Genomic DNA, 20,535 nt, shown 5'->3' with positions numbered 1-20,535 from the left:
GATTTGAAAAGAATTTCTAATTTCTGTTCTTTCTCCATAAAATACAGGGCTTAGTCCTTTCTGTAAAGGTTTTTTTTTTCTTCCTTTTTTTTTTTTGAGTTAAACAAACAGGATCTAATTAAAAAAAAAACTGAGAGTGCTCAGCAGTCAAGAATAGAAAACTGTTACTGAGCTGGGAAGTGCGTTTTGAATGTTGCTGGCAGTTTTCATGTGGTTTACTTGTGGGGTAAGAGAGAAACCTCCTCTGGCTGTTTGGTATTCTGATGGACTCCCACTGATTACAATGCAAGCACTTTTGCCTTGTTTTCCACAACTGTTCTTTTCTGCAATCTCTCTCTGCAGTTGTGAGGTGAGTGTTCTATGCTGTGCCATGAAAACAGAGCTATGTAAGTAGCTCTGCTCAGAACAGGGGAAAGTGAGGGTTTAAAATGGAATTGTATTGCTGATTTCCCCTTTAACAGGGGACAAAGGGGGAAGAAGATGTAAGGCTACATTGCTAAACAGTTCAAAATGCATTTCACTCAAATCTTTTGGATACTTAGTTATTGCAAATAAGAGTGCAAGTTTCTGGTATGATTTTTAGACTAATACAGCAGAATTCCACTGTTAATGCCCTAAAAGGTGCTGCAGAACTGTTCAGCCAGCAACATTATGAGCTGAGGTATTATAATTATCTTGACTTGGTACCTAAGGCTTAATAAACTAATTCGACACTCCTTGCATATCCAGAATTCTCACTGACTTCAGTGAAAGTGGTGTATATTTAGGTAATGCAGAATTGGGACCTGTTTTTTGTGACAGAACTGTTATAGTATGGGCTTGCAGTAATACAGCCATGCTAAGATTACTTAAGAATTCACATTTGCCTCAATTTAATTTGCTTATATTTTTGCTGAATAGTAGCTTATAGGGAGCTTTCTCTTCCAGGTTTTTTCAGTAGCCATAGATACTAATCTGAATACTTTTCAATAAGGCATTAATTAATCTGATTTAGAAGTGGTGTGTTTTTAATTTCGTATTTTTTAAAAGTTCCAAAACTCATAAAATGAACATTAAAATATGATCATTTTATACTTTCTAGTTACATTTTAGGGTATGTGGGTTGGAATTTAACTACCACAGATTGTATTTTGGACCCTTCAGACCTTTGAAGGTAATGTGATAAAACTGTAACCCCAAATTAATTACTTGAAGTGTTAGAAAATGCTGAATATTTACTGATCTCTGTGGCCCTGACTGTACCTTCTGTATGCTTTACATGCATCCAAATAGTTAGAAGTATCACAAGGTAACATACCCTTGTTTGCCTCTTATGTACAATTATCAGGATTAAAATTTCTCATGAATATCACTGAGATGTTATTATCATTGTAGAGAGTAAGTCTTTATGAAACAGAGATAGAAAAAATCAGTATGTGTCACATCTGTTTCCCAAATGGTTGAAAATTTGAAGTTAGTAATGTAGTTAGGGAATAAACAAGTAATTCTTATAGCCATGTATCCAAGTATAGTAGATAACCATAGCTATAAATATGCACACATTTTATTGAAAAAAAAACCCAAACCCAAAACTCCTCAAAAAAACCAAACCAAACCAAAACCTACTAAAAAGCAGTGCAAGAAAAGACCTTTGAAATAATTTATTTAAAGTGAATTTATCTTGGGATGACAATACCTATAATTTTTTGGTCACCACTGCAAATTTTTTATAAATATGGCAGAGGTTCTGGCAGAGTGTAACAAAAACAGTCCTTTCTACATTATGAACTGAGTGGACCCTGAATACACCCTGAATAGCTGGAACTTAATTCCACAATAGACATTCAAGAAACATTACCTCCCTGATGGAAACATGTCAAATAAATTCTGTCATATGAAATTTGCAAAAAATTCTGTCCCCGATGAGGTTGTTGTTACCTAATGGAGAATGTAAGACTTTTTGGTCCTTGAAATCAAACAATATGCCTCTGTGTATCCCTCTGAAAAAGCATACTTTGAAAAACATAATCCTCAAACCATTATACACTGGAACAGTTATTTTCATGATGAAATACTGTGCTTATATGTGTAAATTAAAGTAGTGTTTATGCTAGAGGTTACATATGATTGATCCAATTTGGCAGAAAAAATAGTGCAACAGGTTTGTAAATATTGTATTAAAATTGAGAGATTTGCCTTTTTAGTATATTTTTTGGTGCATTTTTCAAGTGAAACTCAAACTTCTAAATTCCAGTCAAGGTTTGGCCAAGCATATTTCTTTCTCCTAATGATGCCTCTTGCTGTATGCATTGTGCTTAAAATGTCCTCAGGCACTTTAAGACGAACAGGCTCTACATAAGCAACCCATTAAATTATGCCTTATGCTTTTGATTTATTAAAACCTCTTTAACCAGGCCCTTTAAGTAACTGCAGTGTCAGTTTGTTAAAATTGGAGCCTTTCAAACTTTTTTCCCCAGAATAACTTAAGTACATAATTTCTTTGGACACAAAGTTAGCATTTGTGGACATGTTCTTCTGTATCCTGGCATGTTTTCTCTAGGCAAATGCTGCACTCAGGAACTATCAAATGCATCTCTCACTGCCCATTTTGCTCTTGACAGTGATCTGTATGGCTTTTTTAATTTAAAAAAAAAACCAAACCCACCAAACTGTAAGAAAAATGAGTTTTCACTCTGTAAACAATAAATGGAGTTTACCCAGAGATACTATGCCAGATAGCAGCTGGCTTTGTGTACATTTGCTGGAGGTAAAAAACCCCTCATATCCAGGTCTCTAAAACAGTCTGCTAAAAGTTTTACAGTATGAGCTCTGAGCGATGTACCATTATGTGAGAGTTTACTAACACTCTAGAGGATCATCTTAGTGCTTTCCTTATATCCTTAATATCTGCGATATGTGGTAACACAGTGGAGGAAGGATAAGGTCAGGGTGGATAGTGGGGTTCCCTTAGTATGATGGGGGTCCCAGCTAGGCTGGGGCCTTTTAAGACACCCCAGCCTTGGATGGGTACGGGGGCCAGAACGGTTGGTTTGTTTAGTTTGTTTGTTTTTGGCTCACCTGCGGCTACTACCCAGGTTCAACATGTTCTGGATATATTTGCTTTGCTTTGTAACGTCCTGAAAGGGTGGATAGGCCAATGCGTTGTTCCTGGGTATCCCTTTGAGATTGCATATAGATAGGTGATAGTAGTGTCGGAAATGAAAGACTTGCCCAAATCGTTCTAACAGGTACATAGCCTGTCTACCCCTATGTGGTTGCGAGCTATGCTGGCGATGGTACATGCCTTCGGTAGGGTCGCCCATGCCAGACAGGTCAAAACCATAGGACCAGATACAATACATTCTTGGGCAGGATGAGCTCGTTAGCCTTCTGGCAGTCATCCTAGGAGAAGGACAACTCTCATCCCAAACCCGGGCAGATGGAGCTCGCTTAGCCCTGTAAGGCCATCCATCTAAGAGAAGGTCACTCTAATCAAACCTACGTCCTGAGGACCTCGCTGCCACCATCCAAGCTTGCTCGGCCCTGGCAGATGAACCTCAGGATTAAAGGGTGGGTTCAGTTCCGCACATACTGCATCTCACCTAAAAAATCCACTGCACAGGCTTGAAGGCTTTACCCACATGCAAAAAGTCCTGTAGCGACAGGCGAGGGTCGAAACGGCAAGTGAAAGGTGCACTGGGAGCCGCAGACTCAACCCTGCATGCAGGCGGTTCAGGATATTGGTCATTTGAGACTGACTGGAGATGACAGTCTCTTGGGGCAGCACCCTGAACGACCAAGCAGCCTTTTCAAGGACAGCACTGCTTGCTCCACTCGGAGAGGGGCCTAGAAAAGGTGGCCTAAACAAAGCTCATCTCCACCTTCACCCGGTTGGTTAACCGCAGACCAACGGGCATCTTCTTCCAGTGCGGTCACACAAAGAGCAAAAGACAAAGGCATGCACCTACCTCCAAAGGTGTACCTAAATTAACTCTAGCATGTTGGAACATCAGAACCATGCTCGATTCTGCGAATAGCGGATGTCCTGAGCGGCGTTCTGCCCTAATTGCCCATGAACTGGCTCGTCTCAACATTGACATTGCTGCTCTCAGTGAAGTTTGCCTTCACGAGGAAGGCAGCCTCAGAGAACATGGTGCCAGTTACACACTCTTTTGGTCAGGTAAGTCCAGAACCAAAAAACATCTCTCAGGTGTCGGCTTCATGATCAAAAACTCTATTGTCCCTAAACTCGAAACTCTGCCGACAGGTCACTCTGACCGCATTATCTCCCTACGCCTTCCACTAAACAACAAGCAACACGTTGTCATCTTCAGTATATATGCCCCAACTCTCCAAGCTGACCCTGCTGAAAAAGATAAATTTTACACTGACCTGCGCTGCCTTACCCAGAAGGTGCCCGCAGATGATAAGATCATTATCCTTGGTGATTTCAACGCCAGAGTAGGCAAGAATTTTGAAGCATGGAAAGGAATATTAGGCAAGCATGGTGTTGGAAACTGCAACGATAATGGTCGACTTCTGCTAGAATTCTGTGCGGAGCAACAGTTTACCATCACTAATACTATCTTTCAGCAGAAAAATAGTCTGAAGACAACCTGGATGCACCCCAGGTCTAAGCATTGGCACCTCGTTGATTATGTCTTGGTGCAACGGAGAGATGTCCGCGATGTCCTCCACACCCGTGTGATGCCCAGCGCAGAATGCCAAACAGACCATCGGCTTGTGCGCTGTAAACTCAACTTCAATCTCAAATTCAACCCCAAAAGGGGCAGTATCCCAAGGAGAAGACTCCAAGTTAACGATCTCCAATCAGCCACAGTAAGAGAAAGATTCCAGGCAAACTTTCAAACTAGGCTCGAAAACCATTCCACAGATTCTATAGATTCCTCTCCTGAAACAATTTGGCATCATATTAAAAGCAGCATCCTGCAATCCTCTGAAGAATCCTTAGGGTTCTCCCTCAAGAAGAACAAGGACTGGTTTGATGAAAACAATCAAGAAATCCAGGAATTGCTGAGGAAGAAGAGAACTGCCCACCAAGCACACCTTACACTGCCATCCTGTCCCGCAAGAAAAATAGCCTTTCGTCTTGCATGCAGCAAGCTCCAACAGAAACTCCGTGACATCCAGAACAAGTGGTGGACTGATCTAGCTGCAAAAACTCAACTATGTGCAGATACAGGGGATCACAAAGGATTCTATGAAGCCCTGAAAACAGCATACAGGCCTACATACCAGGTCCAAAGCCCCCTACTCAGTGCAGATGGTCAAATGCTTCTGACAGATAAAACCTCCATTCTGAATCGATGGTCTGAACATTTTCAGACTCTTTTCAGTACCAACCATGTAGTCCAAGACTCAGCAATTCAGTCCATCACACAACAACTGGTGAAATACGAATTGGATACTGCCCCCACTTTAGGGGAAACCCTCAAGGCCATACAGCAGGTGAAAATCGGCAAGGCGGCTGGGGTGGATGGAATTCCACTCGAAGTCTGGAAACATGGGGGCCTTGCACTCCATGCTAAATTTCATGAGCTCGTGGTGCGCTGCTGGGAACTAGGCGAACTACCTTCAGACCTTCGTGATGCAGTCATCATCACCTTGTATAAGAAGAAAGGTACTAAATCAGACTGCTCTAATTACCGTGGTATCACTCTGCTCTCCATTGCTGGCAAAATCTTGGCAAGAATACTCCTGAACAGATTAATACCCGCTATAGCAGAAGGAGTTCTACCTGAAAGTCAGTGTGGTTTCAGAGCCAACAGGAGCACCACAGACATGATATTTGTTCTCAGATAACTGCAAGAGAAGTGTAGGGAACAGAACAAAGGTCTCTATGTAACCTCTGTCGACCTCACCAAGGCTTTCGATACTGTGAGCAGAAAAGGTCTTTGGCAGATTTTGGAATGTTTAGGTTGTCCCCCCGAGTTCCTTAAAATGATCATCTCACTTCATGAGGATCAACACGGCCAAGTCAGATATGGCAACACACTTTCTGAGCCCTTTCTAATAAAGAATGGTGTGAAACAGGGTTGCGTTCTCGCTCCTACCCTTTTCACAGTCTTTTTCAGCATGATGCTCCAAAGGGCCACGGCAGACCTCGATGATCAGGAAGGTATCTACATTTGTTATTGTACTGATGGAAGCCTATTCAACCTAAGGCGACTGAAGGCCCACACCAAGACCTTAAACCATCTTGTCCGGGAGCTGCTTTGCAGATGCTGCTGAACTCTTTGGGCTGGAAGTCAGCTTAAAGAAGACAGAAGTTCTCCATCAACCTGCACCTCAGGAAGTCCTCCATCCCCACATCACCGTCGGCCAATCAGAGCTCAAATCAGTCCAACAGTTTAATTACCTAGGCAGCCTCATCTCCTCGGATGGTAAGATTGACGGGGAGATAGACAACAGGTTAGCGAAGGCATACAGTGCTTTTGGAAAACTCCATAAAAGAGTATGGCGTAATAAACACTTGAAGAAAAGTACCAAGATCAGTGTTTACAGAGCCATTGTGCTGTCTACTCTTTTATATGGTTCCGAATCATGGGTCATCTACCGCCACCACCTGCGTCTCCTAGAACGCTTCCATCAACGCTGCCTCCGTACAATCCTAAACATCCACTGGTCAGATTATGTGACCAATACATCTGTTCTTGAACAGGCAGCAATCACAAGTATTGAGGCCATGCTACTGAGAACACAGCTGCGATGGGCAGGGCACGTCTCCAGGATGAAAGATCACCGCCTCCCTAAGATCCTGCTTTATGGTGAACTTGCCACTGGCTGCCGCAAGAGAGGAGCCCCAAAGAAAAGATACAAGGACTCCCTGAAACAACATTTCAGCCTCGGCCATATTGATCACCATAACTGGTCTACTCTGGCCTCCAATCGGGAGGCCTGGAGACACACCATCTATAACGCTGCTGATGCTTTTGAGAAAGCATGCAGGATCACCCTTGAGGAGAAAAGACAACGCAGAAAGAATCGAGCCTTGCAGAATATACCATCTAAGGAGTCTTTCTGTTGTGCCTTTTGCAACCGGACATGCCTATCTCGTATTGGCCTTTTTAGCCACCAACGCGCTTGCAAGAAACGTGGGTAGAGCCCTTCCCAAGTCTTCGTTCGCGAAGCCTAGCCATGAATATCTGCGAAAATATCCTTATATCTGTAAAATGTATATCCTTATATAATATCCTTATATCTGTGAAAAATGGCAATCAAGTGTTAATATTTTCAAATAACTGTAAGAAAAATATACTTTTATAGTGTTTGTAGAACATCATGCAAGTTTGTTTGTATTTTTCAGTCCCAGTGTGCATGTTTATAGATAGAATAAGATAGGACAGGACAGGATGGAATCAAATTTTAGTCCTTTGTGAAATGTACAAAGAGCAAAATGCCCTAAAACAACAGAATCTTCCAGTGCTAGTGATTTACACTACACTACCTTGAAAGCCTATGGTCTCAATTTATAGTGTACCTCTGGCATGAAATCCTGTAGAGAACTGCAATACAGAAATGCATGTTTGAATTTGAATTGGAGGGGAAGATACTGTTCCTGCATATATTTTTTAAAACATCTACAAGGAAATAACTGGTTCTTTGCTTGACAAACGGTTGTTTCATTCTTGCACATCTACAAGAAGGAAGAAGTATTCAAATCTGTATGACTTCTCTGGGGCTTAACAGTAACAGTATCTGCTTTAACAGTGAACAACTTTTAATAGAGAAAGCTGCATGAATACAGATGATGACCTCAGTTACAAGAGGGTCAAAGACAACCTTTTTAGAAAAGCCATGGAGGAAGAGAAAAAAAGGAGTAAAACCAGGAAAAAAAACCCCCAAACAGCATCACAGTCTTCCAAAAGGAAGCAATGAAAGAATTCCCAAAATGTTAATTTTTTTCTCTAATGGTTTCAGTACCATATGGTTTTTGAATCACTAGCAGCTGATGTTTTCAGTAATAGTTCCTTTTGAAAGGACTTGTCATAATATTTACCTTCTCTACAGCAACAGAAATAGCTTCTGAGGCTGAAATGGCCATGCTTACTAGGACTGACAAAAACAAGAGACATTTCCATGGTGAATGAATCTCTTGACACCATTATTTCAGTGGTTAAATAACATTCAATGCACTATGCTTAATTTCAAGTGAGGTATTTGTGTCCTTAGGCATGGTGTTACCTAGAAAATAAGATGTTACTGTGTGCTGCAGATCTCTAGAATGTGAGAAGTATGATCATCTCTGGGGATCTTAGATGAAAAGGAGAAAAGAGCATGCTACATTTATCAAAAACACAGAAATAAAAGAGCCATCTGTAAAAAGAGTTCTCAAAACAGAAGAGTGTTATGGGTGGAGAAAGTTGCTTATCCACTTTCCTCTTCTACTTTTACTGCGATTTGGTGGCATCCTTAATCCACTGTCCTATCAAAACTGACACCAGAATGTTCTCTGTGAATTTGGATCTCCTTGGAAAGGAGATTAAAATTGAATTTTATTTATACACTCAGGTAATCTGTCTGCATACATAATTACTCAGCCAAGTGTGTACAATGTGACCAGTAAAGTGAGATTTTGTTCAAAGAGAATGCGAATACCTAGCCTCTCATATGCATCTGTCTGAAAAAGTAGCCTGATTCAGTTTCCCATGTGAACCAATGTGTAGGTTTTTGCTCTGCATTAATGTGCCTCTTTTTCCATTTATTTTATTGCCTTTAGAATTACAGTAGCAGCATGTAGCTCTCCTTACTTAAAAAAATACCCAAAGAAATGGATGTATTGGAAAACTGAAGTCAGACTAGGGTATAGTTTATTAATCTTGTTCTATCCTTAGAGACACATACAAAAAAGCATTATGTGCTGCTTAGTCAAAAGCTCTCAAAATATGAGCCTTACAGCTGTTAACACCGACTAGTCCCTTAAGTCTTAATCTGACTAATAATATGAACTTTCTTTTACATCTATGGAGTATAATAAGCCTTTTAAAGTAGAGAGTACAAAGAAGATAAATAACAATCTCCTTTAGATTTTGTCATGGTCTGTAATTATCTTTTGTTTGCATTTGTACTTATGCTTTCTGGATCATAAAATTTTAAGAAATCTACCAGAAAAACATGAAGTGAGGATACTGCAGTGGAGGGAACCTTCTTTTTTAAGAGGAAAAACAACGTGACTAATTACTTGTTGACTTCAGCAAGCTCTGGACCAAATTGCCATTGAAAGACTGGACAAACTGGCATCTACTATAATCTATGCAACACATATAAACATAGCCTGTCATTGTTTACTAGAACAATGAATTCCAAGACTTTGTAGCATTTCATAAGATTAACTATAAAAGCAAAAATACGTAGCCTTATGTAAGCTCAGTGCATTCACCAAAGCATTTAGCCACCACATTAGAAAATGTGTTCTGTTCAGATCGATGCTATAATGAAGTGCTGCTCTGAATGCTACATTTTCTCCCATTTAAACACTTAAAGGGTTAAAAGCACAGCACTTACTTTACCATAAATGAACCTGGGCTTTTAAATCTCAGCTGTGGGATGCAGCCTCCTTGTTGGTGAGCACCTGATGTCAGCAGTTTGAATGATGTCTGACACTAATTATGTGTCATTCACAAGATTGCCAGGCAGGAAAGCCTGAGGGAATAAAAATCTATTTGAAAGGTTTTCATATGAGGTCTTACTCTCAATTTTTTGAAAGCACTTATATCTCTTGCAGAGCAGCACCTTGGTAATACTGTTGAGAAAGGAAAATACTTTAAAACCTATTAATTAATGCTTGAAATGCATTGCTCTTGTTTGAAAGCCATATAAGGAACAGCTTTTATATCTGTTTGTGTGTTAAATACAAAGCTGGGAAAAGACACTTTGTCCTTGTCATACCACCTGCCTTGGTGCTGACACAGGAGAACATAGCTAGTCAGCATGTCAAAGCATTCAAAATTTACTGACAGATAGACATAAAACATTGTTAAATAATTAATTTGCCCTTGATCTGCTAATAAATCTTAGAAAATGCTACATAACTACTGAACAATTCAAAGATTTGTTGGGGGCTTTATGCATATGTTACCCCAGATTTATTTTTCCCTATACATTTTTAAGGATACCATTCCTTCTATTTGCATATATACATTCATGTATGACAGCATTCCCTAAAATCTAGAAATGGCTGATATTTTTATTGAGATAACTTCCTTCAAATTCTAGGATTTAAAACTTTTATTTGCCCTGCTTATGGTCATGAATATGAATATTATGAAAGTAAGCAAGTCAAGCAGCTTGTCAAGCCAATCTCAGAGAGTAATTTGCTTTTATAAATGGGGTCGGGTCAATGTCCAGACACTATCTGGGGTAAGGGTCCATCACTTCTTCCAAGTAACAAGTGATAGGACAAAAGAAAACAGCTTCAAGTTGTGCCAGGAAAAGATTAGATTGGATATTAGGAAAAATTTCTTCACTGCCAAACTTGGAACAGGCTGCTCAGGAAAGTGTCAGAGTCACCATCCTTGGACCTGGAAAATGTGGTGCTTGGTGACTTGGTTTAATGGTGGACTTGACATTGCTGCATTAATGATTGGACTTGATGATCTGAAGGGTCTTTTCCAACCTAAACAATTCCATAGTTCTATTGTTTTAAGACTCAAGAGTGCTTCACTTGTTCTCAAAATAGTGGTCCTAGGTAGGTAAACTTTGTACATTTGACGGGGACTAGTAGGGCTACAAATACTGAGAATATCCCACTGATACAGACGATCTGTTTGACTTTGCTGGATTATCGCGTTATAAAAAGGTGGACTGTAAGTCAGCCAAATGCAAAGCGATGCAAGCAGGAATGAAAACATATAGTGTATAGTTGCAATATGAAAAATTCTGCATGGAAAAAAGTGAGTCTGAATGGGAATTTAGTATTAGCAACTGTAATGAAAACCCTCTGTAAAATGCTATGACTTAAACAAGGCTAACAGGATCCTGGAATTAGTGAAAAAGAGAGTTTGATTAATGTTACCTGAATGCCTAACATTGAGAAGACTACTACTGAAATAAGTGAGTGTAGAATTAGTCAGAAGGGGACCAAAGTATATTGTGTGAGGAGTTTTTAGAGTATGCATCTATGTGGTCATGTGCAATCAGTCATAGATTAGTGTGGGTTGGCCATGGGTTAGAAAGAGCCAGGTGTGATTTGAACTATATATCTGTGAAACTGCTGGGTTTCCTACCTGTGTGGATGTAATGTGGAAAGCCCCCAGTCCCACACTGTTATGGTGCCATGTGTCCTTGGACCAGCAGTGGCATTCATTGTACTTCATGAAGTAGAGGCATGGGAGGTAAAGATGTTGATTATTTTGATAATTTTTCATGGAAAGCATTTTTGCTAGGGTGAATTTTCTTATCTTGTTGACCTTTTAAAATCAGTGAGGAATTTCTCTCTTTTAAAATGTATCTCAGTTTCTGCTGCACCTTTTTCTTCTCTTTTTGCATCATCAACAGGTTACTAAGTCAAACAAACTGCTTTTTTGCAACTCTATGGGAATGTATTTGAAGCACCTGGTTAGTATGTCTTCTATGTGTACAGAGGGTTAGAATGATTTCCTCAGGCCGGACTGGGAGAGATTTGCAGAGTTCTTCACCTTTCAATCAAGCATATGTCACAGGTGACTTTATGAGGTCATTTGGATTTAGCTCATGCATTCATTTCCCTATTCACAGCCTTTGGAGGGGCTCTCATTCTCTTCTGCTTCTTGCCTGAGGCATGTATTAAAGAGCCAAAATGTTGTATTAAAGAGCCAAAATGTATTTTGTCACAGACATTATTTTGTCACTGAAATTATTTTATCACTGTATATGGGTTTGTTATTGAGATTTTTTGTGGTCACTTGCTAGCTCTTGTTATAGAGAAGGCCAGCTGGTGCAATTTAACAGTTATAGGCAGGCTAATGTTTAGCAAAGTCAAATTCAAAAAGGAAAACCACACCCCTCTCCCAGTAAGTTGACAGAGAGACCAGATGAGGAACATGTAATGAAATGTATTTATTATAATATCCCATAAATATTTCCCCACACGTGACAATGGAGTAGGGAAATGCTTATCCTTCACACTTAAAAAAATAAACTATGATCCTTTCCCACATGCAGTGATTCTTAAAAATATTTGAGGATCACTGTGTATAACTGATTCAGATAAAAAAAGATATTAAAAGCCTAAACTTGAGGATAGTAACATTATGTTGTATATTGGATTAAACATTAAGGTAAAACCAAATAGTGCTCAGTTGTTAATATTTCTAAGAGTAACTAATTCTATTTCTTTTGGTTTTGAAACCAATTTCAAAGTAGGTCTGAGAAGGCACTGTTTATAGTGAGAAAGCAAACAATTTTGGTATGTATAAATTATTTGGGAGAAAGTTAAATGACTTGATAACAGAAAATACCTAGAATCAGAAGTTACCTTTTGCATTACTTATCATGTTAATATACCAGAAAAATGACAAAAGAAAATACACTGTTTGGGTGCTGAAGCAAAATAAATGCAGGTAGGAATATGTGAAGATTTTTAATGTCATATACTATTAAGCTATAGTTAGATTAAGAAGAAGCTGAGCTGCCTGTCATTGACTTTTAGAATCAAGACTAGATACTTTTCAGTGAATGGATAAGAGCTCAGACAGATGTTGTTTGCCTGAACAAGGTCTTCAATCCTTGTTACACTGGTGATCAACCTTTTACAGTGAAAACTAGCTAATTTCTTAATCACTTGGCCGCTGAATATCTGCTACTAATATTGAAGTATTCACACAGGTATTACCAAGCTGTTCTTACAGTGTAAGGGTCTAAATGTATTTCATAGAGAAGGTTGCTGTCTAATTCCAGGCAGGGCTCAGAAGTACATGGTGCATCCAGCAGGACTTTGCATGTTGCACAGGTTATTTTCTATAAACCTATGTAATTGTCATTTTACAGGATGGATTGCCTGGTATGATGAACACCATCTCTGTGTATACAAAGATTAACAGTACATTCATGAGAAAATGAGTGGTTTAAAGTCGTAGCTTTTGCTTTCTATTGACATGCTTTACCTATCACTGTAAATATATTATTTCTTGCTTTTGACAATTATCCTTATAAAAAGAGATCCCAAGTTTAGGAAGAACAGAGAGGAAGTCTATATGAGCTACTTAATGGTTTCAATTTGCATGCAGCAGTAAAAGTAATAGCTCAGTGACTTGATTTCTGTATTGCAGTTTAGGAAAACATTACACAGTTAATTCCACATAATACTTGCAAAAAATCTGTTTTAATCTGGGATATATTTAGGAGTGTTAAACAGATTCAGAAGACCAAATGTATGCCATATATTTAAGTGACTAACTGTAATAAACTTGTTACATCCTCCTCTTCAACAGCAGTTAATAACTTAGAAAACTGTGATGAATTTCATTTCAAAATACAACTACCAACTACCTGACCTTTTTCCCCTTTAAGTAGTTGAGTCTTGTCTGGAATACTTTCATTGAAATCTGTTTATCAGGATAGAATGTATATTCTGTGTTGTTGAAAAGAGTATCTTTTCATTCCTTTTATCTTAAGCATTGGAGATTACCAAGGCCTCAAGAAATTAAGTTTACAGAGTAAACATTTGTTAACTGTTGAGTAAAGATGATCTTTCGCATAATACAGGCTTGCAGAGTCTGTGTTTAGCTACAATGACCTTTTCAACAGTACACAACTATATATAGCCTTGTGAATATGCTACACATTACTTAAGGGCTGTTGGGAGAAGAGAGAACTTCAGAGTATCTTTTCTCCTGCCAGGTTATGCTCAGCAATGCAGGAGTGTTTAGAAATAACAATTCTTAAATTTGTAACATAACATTCCCCAGTTCTGCTTAGTTAAACATTTTTACCCTTTTAAAATCAATACTAATTTTACCATCTTATAAACAATCATTTACACCTGTTTAAGTTTGTTTGCGTACTTGAAGATTCAGAGTTTAATAACCTGTGAAATAAACAAAACATTTTCATTGGTCTGAAATTGAAATTCATGGTTGCTTGAGGTCCTACAATTTATCTCATATACAGCATAGTTACATTCATTAGAATGGAAGGTTGTTCTTTTATGAACTTATTACAAAATAATAACTTGTCTCCATAAGATAGGCTAATCAGTAGGTTTCTTTCTAATTTTAACATAAGTACTCTTGAATTATTTTGCTTTTTGAAGGTTTAAAACTGAAAGAGTACATTTAGATTAGAAATTAGGAAGAAATTCTTTATTGTGAGAGTAGTGAGGCATTGGAGCAAGTTGCCCGGAGTTGTGGCTTTCCCACAACTATGTCTGGAAGCGTTCAAGGAGATGCTAGATGGGGCTCTGAGCAACCTAGACTAGTAGAAGGTGTCCCTGCCCATGGCAGGGGAGTTGAAAATAGATTGTATTTAAGGTCCCTTCTGACCCAAACCATTCTATGATTCATGATTTTATGATTCATTTATTATATCAGTTTTTAGCTCTCTTGCTTTTATGCTTTCTCCATCTACTCTTTACTTTTTCCTAGAAAAATGTGGTATTTTTATCCAGGCAATTGTAAGAGATATCTATCTTTTTTATTTTATTTATCTTGGAACATTTTCTAATAATATATCACTAAAATTAAAAATATTTTTACACTTGCAACAATTTTATGTATGCATGCTAAAGCTTCATAAACATAAGGGCAACACTGTTTGTACAAGCATAAATTAATGTTCAGTGATCAAAATTGGATAACCTGAAAAGCATGGTAGGTTTGCTTTGGATATAGGGATGGAATATAAATAAAAAGCTTCATAGGTTGAGGCATTTTCTGAAATGGATGTGTGGGAAAGATAATTTGCAATTATGGTAGAGCAGATATGGTTGATCCTATTTCTCAAGCTTTAATTACTTAAGCTCAATTTTTATATTGCTATTTTATAGGTAATGTGATTTATACTTTATTCTTTAAACTTGTGGCTCTGTCTTGCATTAATCAAAATACAGATGTGCTTAAAATTAAGGGATAAAAACTTTAAATCCTTTTTTCCCTTTTTAAAAGTATGTTACAGATTTGTAAGAAAGCCATGCTACTTATGTTTAGAATTATGTCAGAGTTTTCCTACCTCTGCTTTTGTAAACTTATGCACTGAATAATATATTATAAATTTATAATGTAAATTTATTTGTGTTATTCTGACATCAAAACAGTCTGTTTCTTTTCAGTGAATGAAGTTAATGTGTAGTGAAATGATGGAAATTGACAATTTCTTAGCTTTAGAAATATTTGACGTCTCTGTACTGCATTATTATTTTTGGAAGTATACAAGAATCTCAATCTAGCATGTCATGCAGCAGATGCTTTAGGTGTTTCACAGTAGAATATACAGCAGCTGAAACTAATAAGATTAACTGATCCTGACTGATAGAATTTTAGGAAGCCTATACCTCTGATATTCATAAATATTTAAGTATAATTGAAATCAAGTGTATATAAAAATGCTGGTGTTAAATAGAATGATGTTTTTTAGTTTTCCTTAGGATAAAATATACTATGGGAACATGATAGATGAAGAACTGGTTTTCTCTTCATATAAATTTAGATTTCTCCACAGATACAGTACTTGATTAGGTATAGAAGTACTGTACCACGTGATTATTTGTAGCTGTTCGAGGGGTTTCTGGGGGGTCACTGCCGGCCGCTCTGTGAAGGTTTTCAGGGCTGGGATCACCCCCCCGCCACCCATCCCTCGTGGCAGGGACAGGCGGCGGAGGTACTTAAGCCAGGAGACAGAGACCACGTAGCACTCAAGGAACCCAGCAGCGAAGAGAGCTTTATTCAAATTTCCCGCAGCTTATAAGGGCTGCTGGGCAAAGGAGGGGATTGGCCATTTGGCTAGCCAATGCAAGGAGACAATATAATAACTATGGCAACACAGAAACCAATGGTAGACAAGTGAGTTAACAACTTCAAAACCCCGGCAATTATTGGTTACCCATAAGGTTTACATCCTAGTTTGACAGGCTTACATTATTTTTAGTACCTCATACATTTACTCATGGCAGAAAGGTAAAGACATATTTCAGAAATCATTTTAGTTTTTACATCATCATTAGCAAGGCAGAGCAGACTGACATTTTTCTGCATCTGACCCTGAGGTTAGCTCAGTTGGTCAGAGTATGGTGCTAATAACACCAAGGTTGTGGCTTTCATCCCCGTATGGACCATTCACTTAAGAGTTGGATTTGATAATCTGTGTTGGGCCCTTCCAACTCAGAATACTCTGTGAAATCTGTGTGTACTGTGTCTTTGCTGTTGCAAAGGTGGGGTCGGTACTGAGAGATGCCTCTTTTGGCTTAGTTGCTAGTATACAAAGAAGCCCAGAGCTGAGATAAGGGTGGTTAGTAGAGGACTTGGGAACCTCACGATGGCTCTTTTGCTTTCTGTGAGCTATGGGGAGGAGAATCAGCTGGCTCTGTGTTTCCCAGATAGGAGCTGTGCACTCAGCGGACTGGTCTCTTTGGGTCTCAATGTCCCGTCTGTAAAATGTAGGACATACTTCCCTAATTCAGCTGTGTGCAGGGAGGATACATAACATTCTTACAATCTAAGTGGTTTGAACACTGCAACAACAGCTACTCTGAGAAGCCAGGCTTTCCTCAGCTCTGGAGAAGTACCCAGCTGTAGCAGGCTGGAGGTCTCTGCAATGTCCTTTCACACTCCTGTTTGGTGTTTGCTGTGTGTGCATTCCGTTGAAATAATTTCTTTCTCTTTTCTAGTTTAAGGGTTGCAAGAAAGCCTTTTCCAGACTAGAAAATCTCAAGATTCACGTAAGGAGCCATACAGGTGAAAAGCCGTACCTTTGCCAACACGCTGGCTGCCAGAAAGCATTCAGCAACTCCAGTGACCGTGCCAAGCACCAGAGGACACACTTGGAGACTGTAAGGATACAGCATTCCCCTTGTGGTCCCCTATACATTAGACCATGTGGTCCTTTCCTCCAGCTTGGTGAGAGCAGGTAGCCCATAACCTTAGAGACAGGAGGGTGGAGTGTCTAATGAAGCTGTTGAAGCTGTTTCAGAAGTGATCCAGTAATGTAAGTGTGGAAGAAGATGGGTCAAGCTAGTTGATAAAAAGGCTACAGGTCTGTGGTCTTTGCTGCAGGTAGAGGCAGTAACTTTCTCCCACTGAGCTGATCTTTAGAGAAATTGAAACAATCTGCGATAACTGCTCTTTGACAAAAAGCTAAGGCTGGTGCATGTACCAGAAAGTCAAGAGAGGAAGAGTAATTTTGCAAATCTAAAAATTTTTATGCCAACAGATTGTGGCTTGTAAATTTGAGTTACAGCTGAGATTTGTTTAAAAACTTTTGTTTCATAACAAAAGATCATGTTTTGTCAGAGACAAGCCTTCTTCCAGGGGGCAGGAGTCCAGAAATAAAATTACAACAATGCCATTTGAATGCCCTTAGATGCCTGTTAAAAAATAAATGATCCATTTTGAATAGTCAGTACTATGGCTGGCAAGTTAATCATTTGTACAAAGTGTTTTTGGAAATGCTTTGTGAAACATAAATTACTAAATTGCAAAATAGCTAAATTCAGGGAACAGTTGGACCTGATTTTCTAAGGTGACATATTAGAAAATGTGAGCTGAAGGAGTTGGTCTTGTACTTCCCATTAGAATGTGTATTTTTGTGTATGTAATACTTTTGAAACTGCGGTATTCAATGCTTGGTTTGGTTTTTGCTTGCTTTCTTTCCAATATAGTAAACTAACACTTTTTCTTGTTCTCTTTTTCTTTCTAATATAGTAAACTAACACTTTTTCTTGTTCTCTTTTTCTAAAGCAGATCCTTCTGTAATCCTAAAAAGTCTTTCTGGGCATTTACTTCAGTTTCTTTTCCTGGTTCACTAAAGGCTGTAATTTCTGATTAAGTCAAAGATTGCTCTGAGGGTGGAAGAATTGTAAGTATATCTAGCAATATTCATTGTACTGATTACAAAAAAAAAAAAGGTAACAATGAAAGGTGCCATAATGAAAACTTTCCTTTGGTTTGTCTGCCTTAAAAGCCTTAATTTCATACTTTCCCTTTCTAACAAATTACTAAGCATTCTGCTTTTAATAATGTACATTTGTGTTCTGTAGTAATGCGGTTTGCAGCATCCCAAGGCTCAAAAGGGATTCTCTTGTGTTAAAATAATCTGTGATTTATCAGCGGCTTCGTCCTTTTTCTTTTTGACTTAGAAACCTTACGCGTGTCAGATTCCAGGATGTACTAAGCGATACACAGATCCAAGTTCCCTGAGAAAGCATGTGAAAGCCCATTCTTCTAAAGATCAACAAGTCAGGAAAAAGGTAAATTTCCTACTGTCTTGACTGGTGTAAAGCTTACATGGAGAAGTCACTGTTATAATATTAGATGTTTCAATGTATCTTCAAGTACTTGTGCTGATTTCAGACTGTTCATTAAGAAAATGTTAATAGGAAATAGTAGATTCAGTTTGTATATAGCTGATTTCATCTTTGACTTAATGAGTCTGCCTGTTCTAATGCTTTATGTTTTCTGATGTGAGGCTTAATCGCTAATCATGCATAACAAGGCAAATAAAAGTAATTTTTGCAAACAGAAATTTTCAGTTTTAAATTCTGGCACTTGGTAAATACACAGTATTAAAAAATACTGACCAGTGTCAGATGAAAGGATGGATTTTGAGGCAGTATATGAGATTAAACTCTAAATTTTATTTTCACATGCCAGACACTTCCAATACCAATACATTTCACAATATCAGTTCCCTGTGGATATCAAGTCCATGAAACAAGAACTGTTTATATGTATAAGTACATCTCTGAAAAGCTAAGTTGTGACCTAAGGGAATGATTTTCTTTTTTTGAGCATTTTTCATTATAGCTCCAATTAATCACTGGCGCACTATTTCATTGGATTGTTTAGATCATTAAACATAAAAGTCCAAGCTTTCAGTTTAAAGGAACCTGGTCCTGATAAAAGGGCAACATGCATGAATTGGTGTAGGGATAGATACACCTTTGAAATTTCAACACTATGTTGAACAAGTTATAGTTTAGAAGTTTTAGAATTAATTGCACAGCCATTCATAGCAAGTAGCCAGAAAAGTGCTTCATGCAGCACTGGAAGCACTGAGCGGCAGTATTTAAAGCTGCAGTATGCAAATAGGAAGAGTAAGTTTTGATTCAATGGTTTGTTGAAGCAGCATGTCAGTACCTGAGGAGCTGACCTGTAGTATTCATGAGAAATTTCCTTTAAACTTATGAATGCCCACACCTGTATCAGAGATGAAGTAAATAAGCATTCATTTTCACCTTAACAAGTGGTTCTTTGGCTCCCTTATTCCTGTGCACGCTGCCCAGAGGCTGGTCTGCCAGAGGAGGTTTGTGAGCCTTGTTCTGCCTGTCCCAGAGGGCAACTCAGCCACCCAGACACCATCTTTTACAATCTTGTAAATTAAATGCTGATCAGCTCAATTCATTCTGAGAAATTTGTGTGATGCCTCAACTAAAACTGGCATAATGGACCTGAATTCAGGTATTTAATTCCACTGTATCGTTACTGTCATTGAAGGCAAAATAATGTGTCGTCGCCTCTCTCATTTTGCTATATTTCATTCCTGTGTCAGATTTTCCTTCCTGCATTTCATTCACTATTTGATTTTGCTCAGTTTTCAGTCCCTCTTTGTGCCAGACAGTTTAAACTTGACCCTTTTTACTCCTCACTTGACTCTCTGTGGGCACATTCTAGACTTATCCCCCATTTTTTCATCCCTCTTTGGTAAGGATTTGTTTATGCTTATTGATCACCTGAGCTAATATGGAAGGGGAAATAAGCCAAACCTCCACAAAAAGAAAAGAAAAATTGTGGCATTTATCAAGCAAGATACTTAAAGCACAAATAAAGTTTGCATAATGTTAACAAGGTACAACCTAGCTAGTTTCTGGACCTTTGAGAGGTTATAATTACTAACTAACATTATGCTTTGGTATTTGAAATATTTCCTGGTGGTAATAATAATAAAAAATAAGAACAACAAACCTCTTAATGCAGAATTAAGATTATGTATGGATTTAATTAAATGTGAAAATTGGTTTAATGTCAAAAAGGTATTTACAAAAATGTGAATTCCTCAAAAATAACCATAAAAATTCCAAGGTGTTGAAGGCACAGTAGACTAATACTTCCAACCCTAGGGATCTATTCTGTTGAAAAGAATGAAACCATTTGCTGTCACACCCCATTAGTCATGGGTTCCTTTAATATATCGTGCCTGACTGCTTTTAATCCTCCTTTTAACCTCCCCCTACATACTAAGTGACATTACTGTGGCATCTTAAGTTACTGGCTCTCCAAGACTGTACCTGCAAATGTGTCTTTGATGTTGCATAGACTTAAAGAGCAGGATGAAGTATATTCATAACAGTGGAATCAGCTACTTGCTGTGCTAATCTTTTAATTGAGTCTTCGTCATAGATTTTTCAGA

At 38.4% G+C, this 20,535-nt stretch overlaps 1 protein-coding gene across 5 annotated transcripts in view; it reads left to right on the top strand.

Annotated features, from left to right (window-relative positions):
- Positions 1 to 20,535, top strand: part of GLIS3 (GLIS family zinc finger 3) — a 157,953-nt gene that overhangs the window by 94,972 nt on the left and 42,446 nt on the right. For all 5 annotated transcript variants that reach the window (XM_027709601.1, XM_027709598.1, XM_027709597.1 and 2 more), the window contains exons 4-5: positions 16,799 to 16,960; positions 18,266 to 18,376. In XM_027709601.1, coding sequence (XP_027565402.1) covers positions 16,799 to 16,960; positions 18,266 to 18,376 — 273 coding nt within the window. The remainder of the gene's footprint in view (positions 1 to 16,798; positions 16,961 to 18,265; positions 18,377 to 20,535) is intronic.

The sequence above is a fragment of the Neopelma chrysocephalum genome, unplaced genomic scaffold (genome assembly GCF_003984885.1).
Source record: "Neopelma chrysocephalum unplaced genomic scaffold, ASM398488v2 Primary Assembly neopelma1_96814, whole genome shotgun sequence".
Classification (NCBI taxonomy): Eukaryota; Metazoa; Chordata; class Aves; order Passeriformes; family Pipridae; genus Neopelma; species Neopelma chrysocephalum.
The sequence above is the reverse complement of the archived record's forward strand: the minus strand, read 5'-3'. Positions and strand labels throughout refer to the sequence as shown.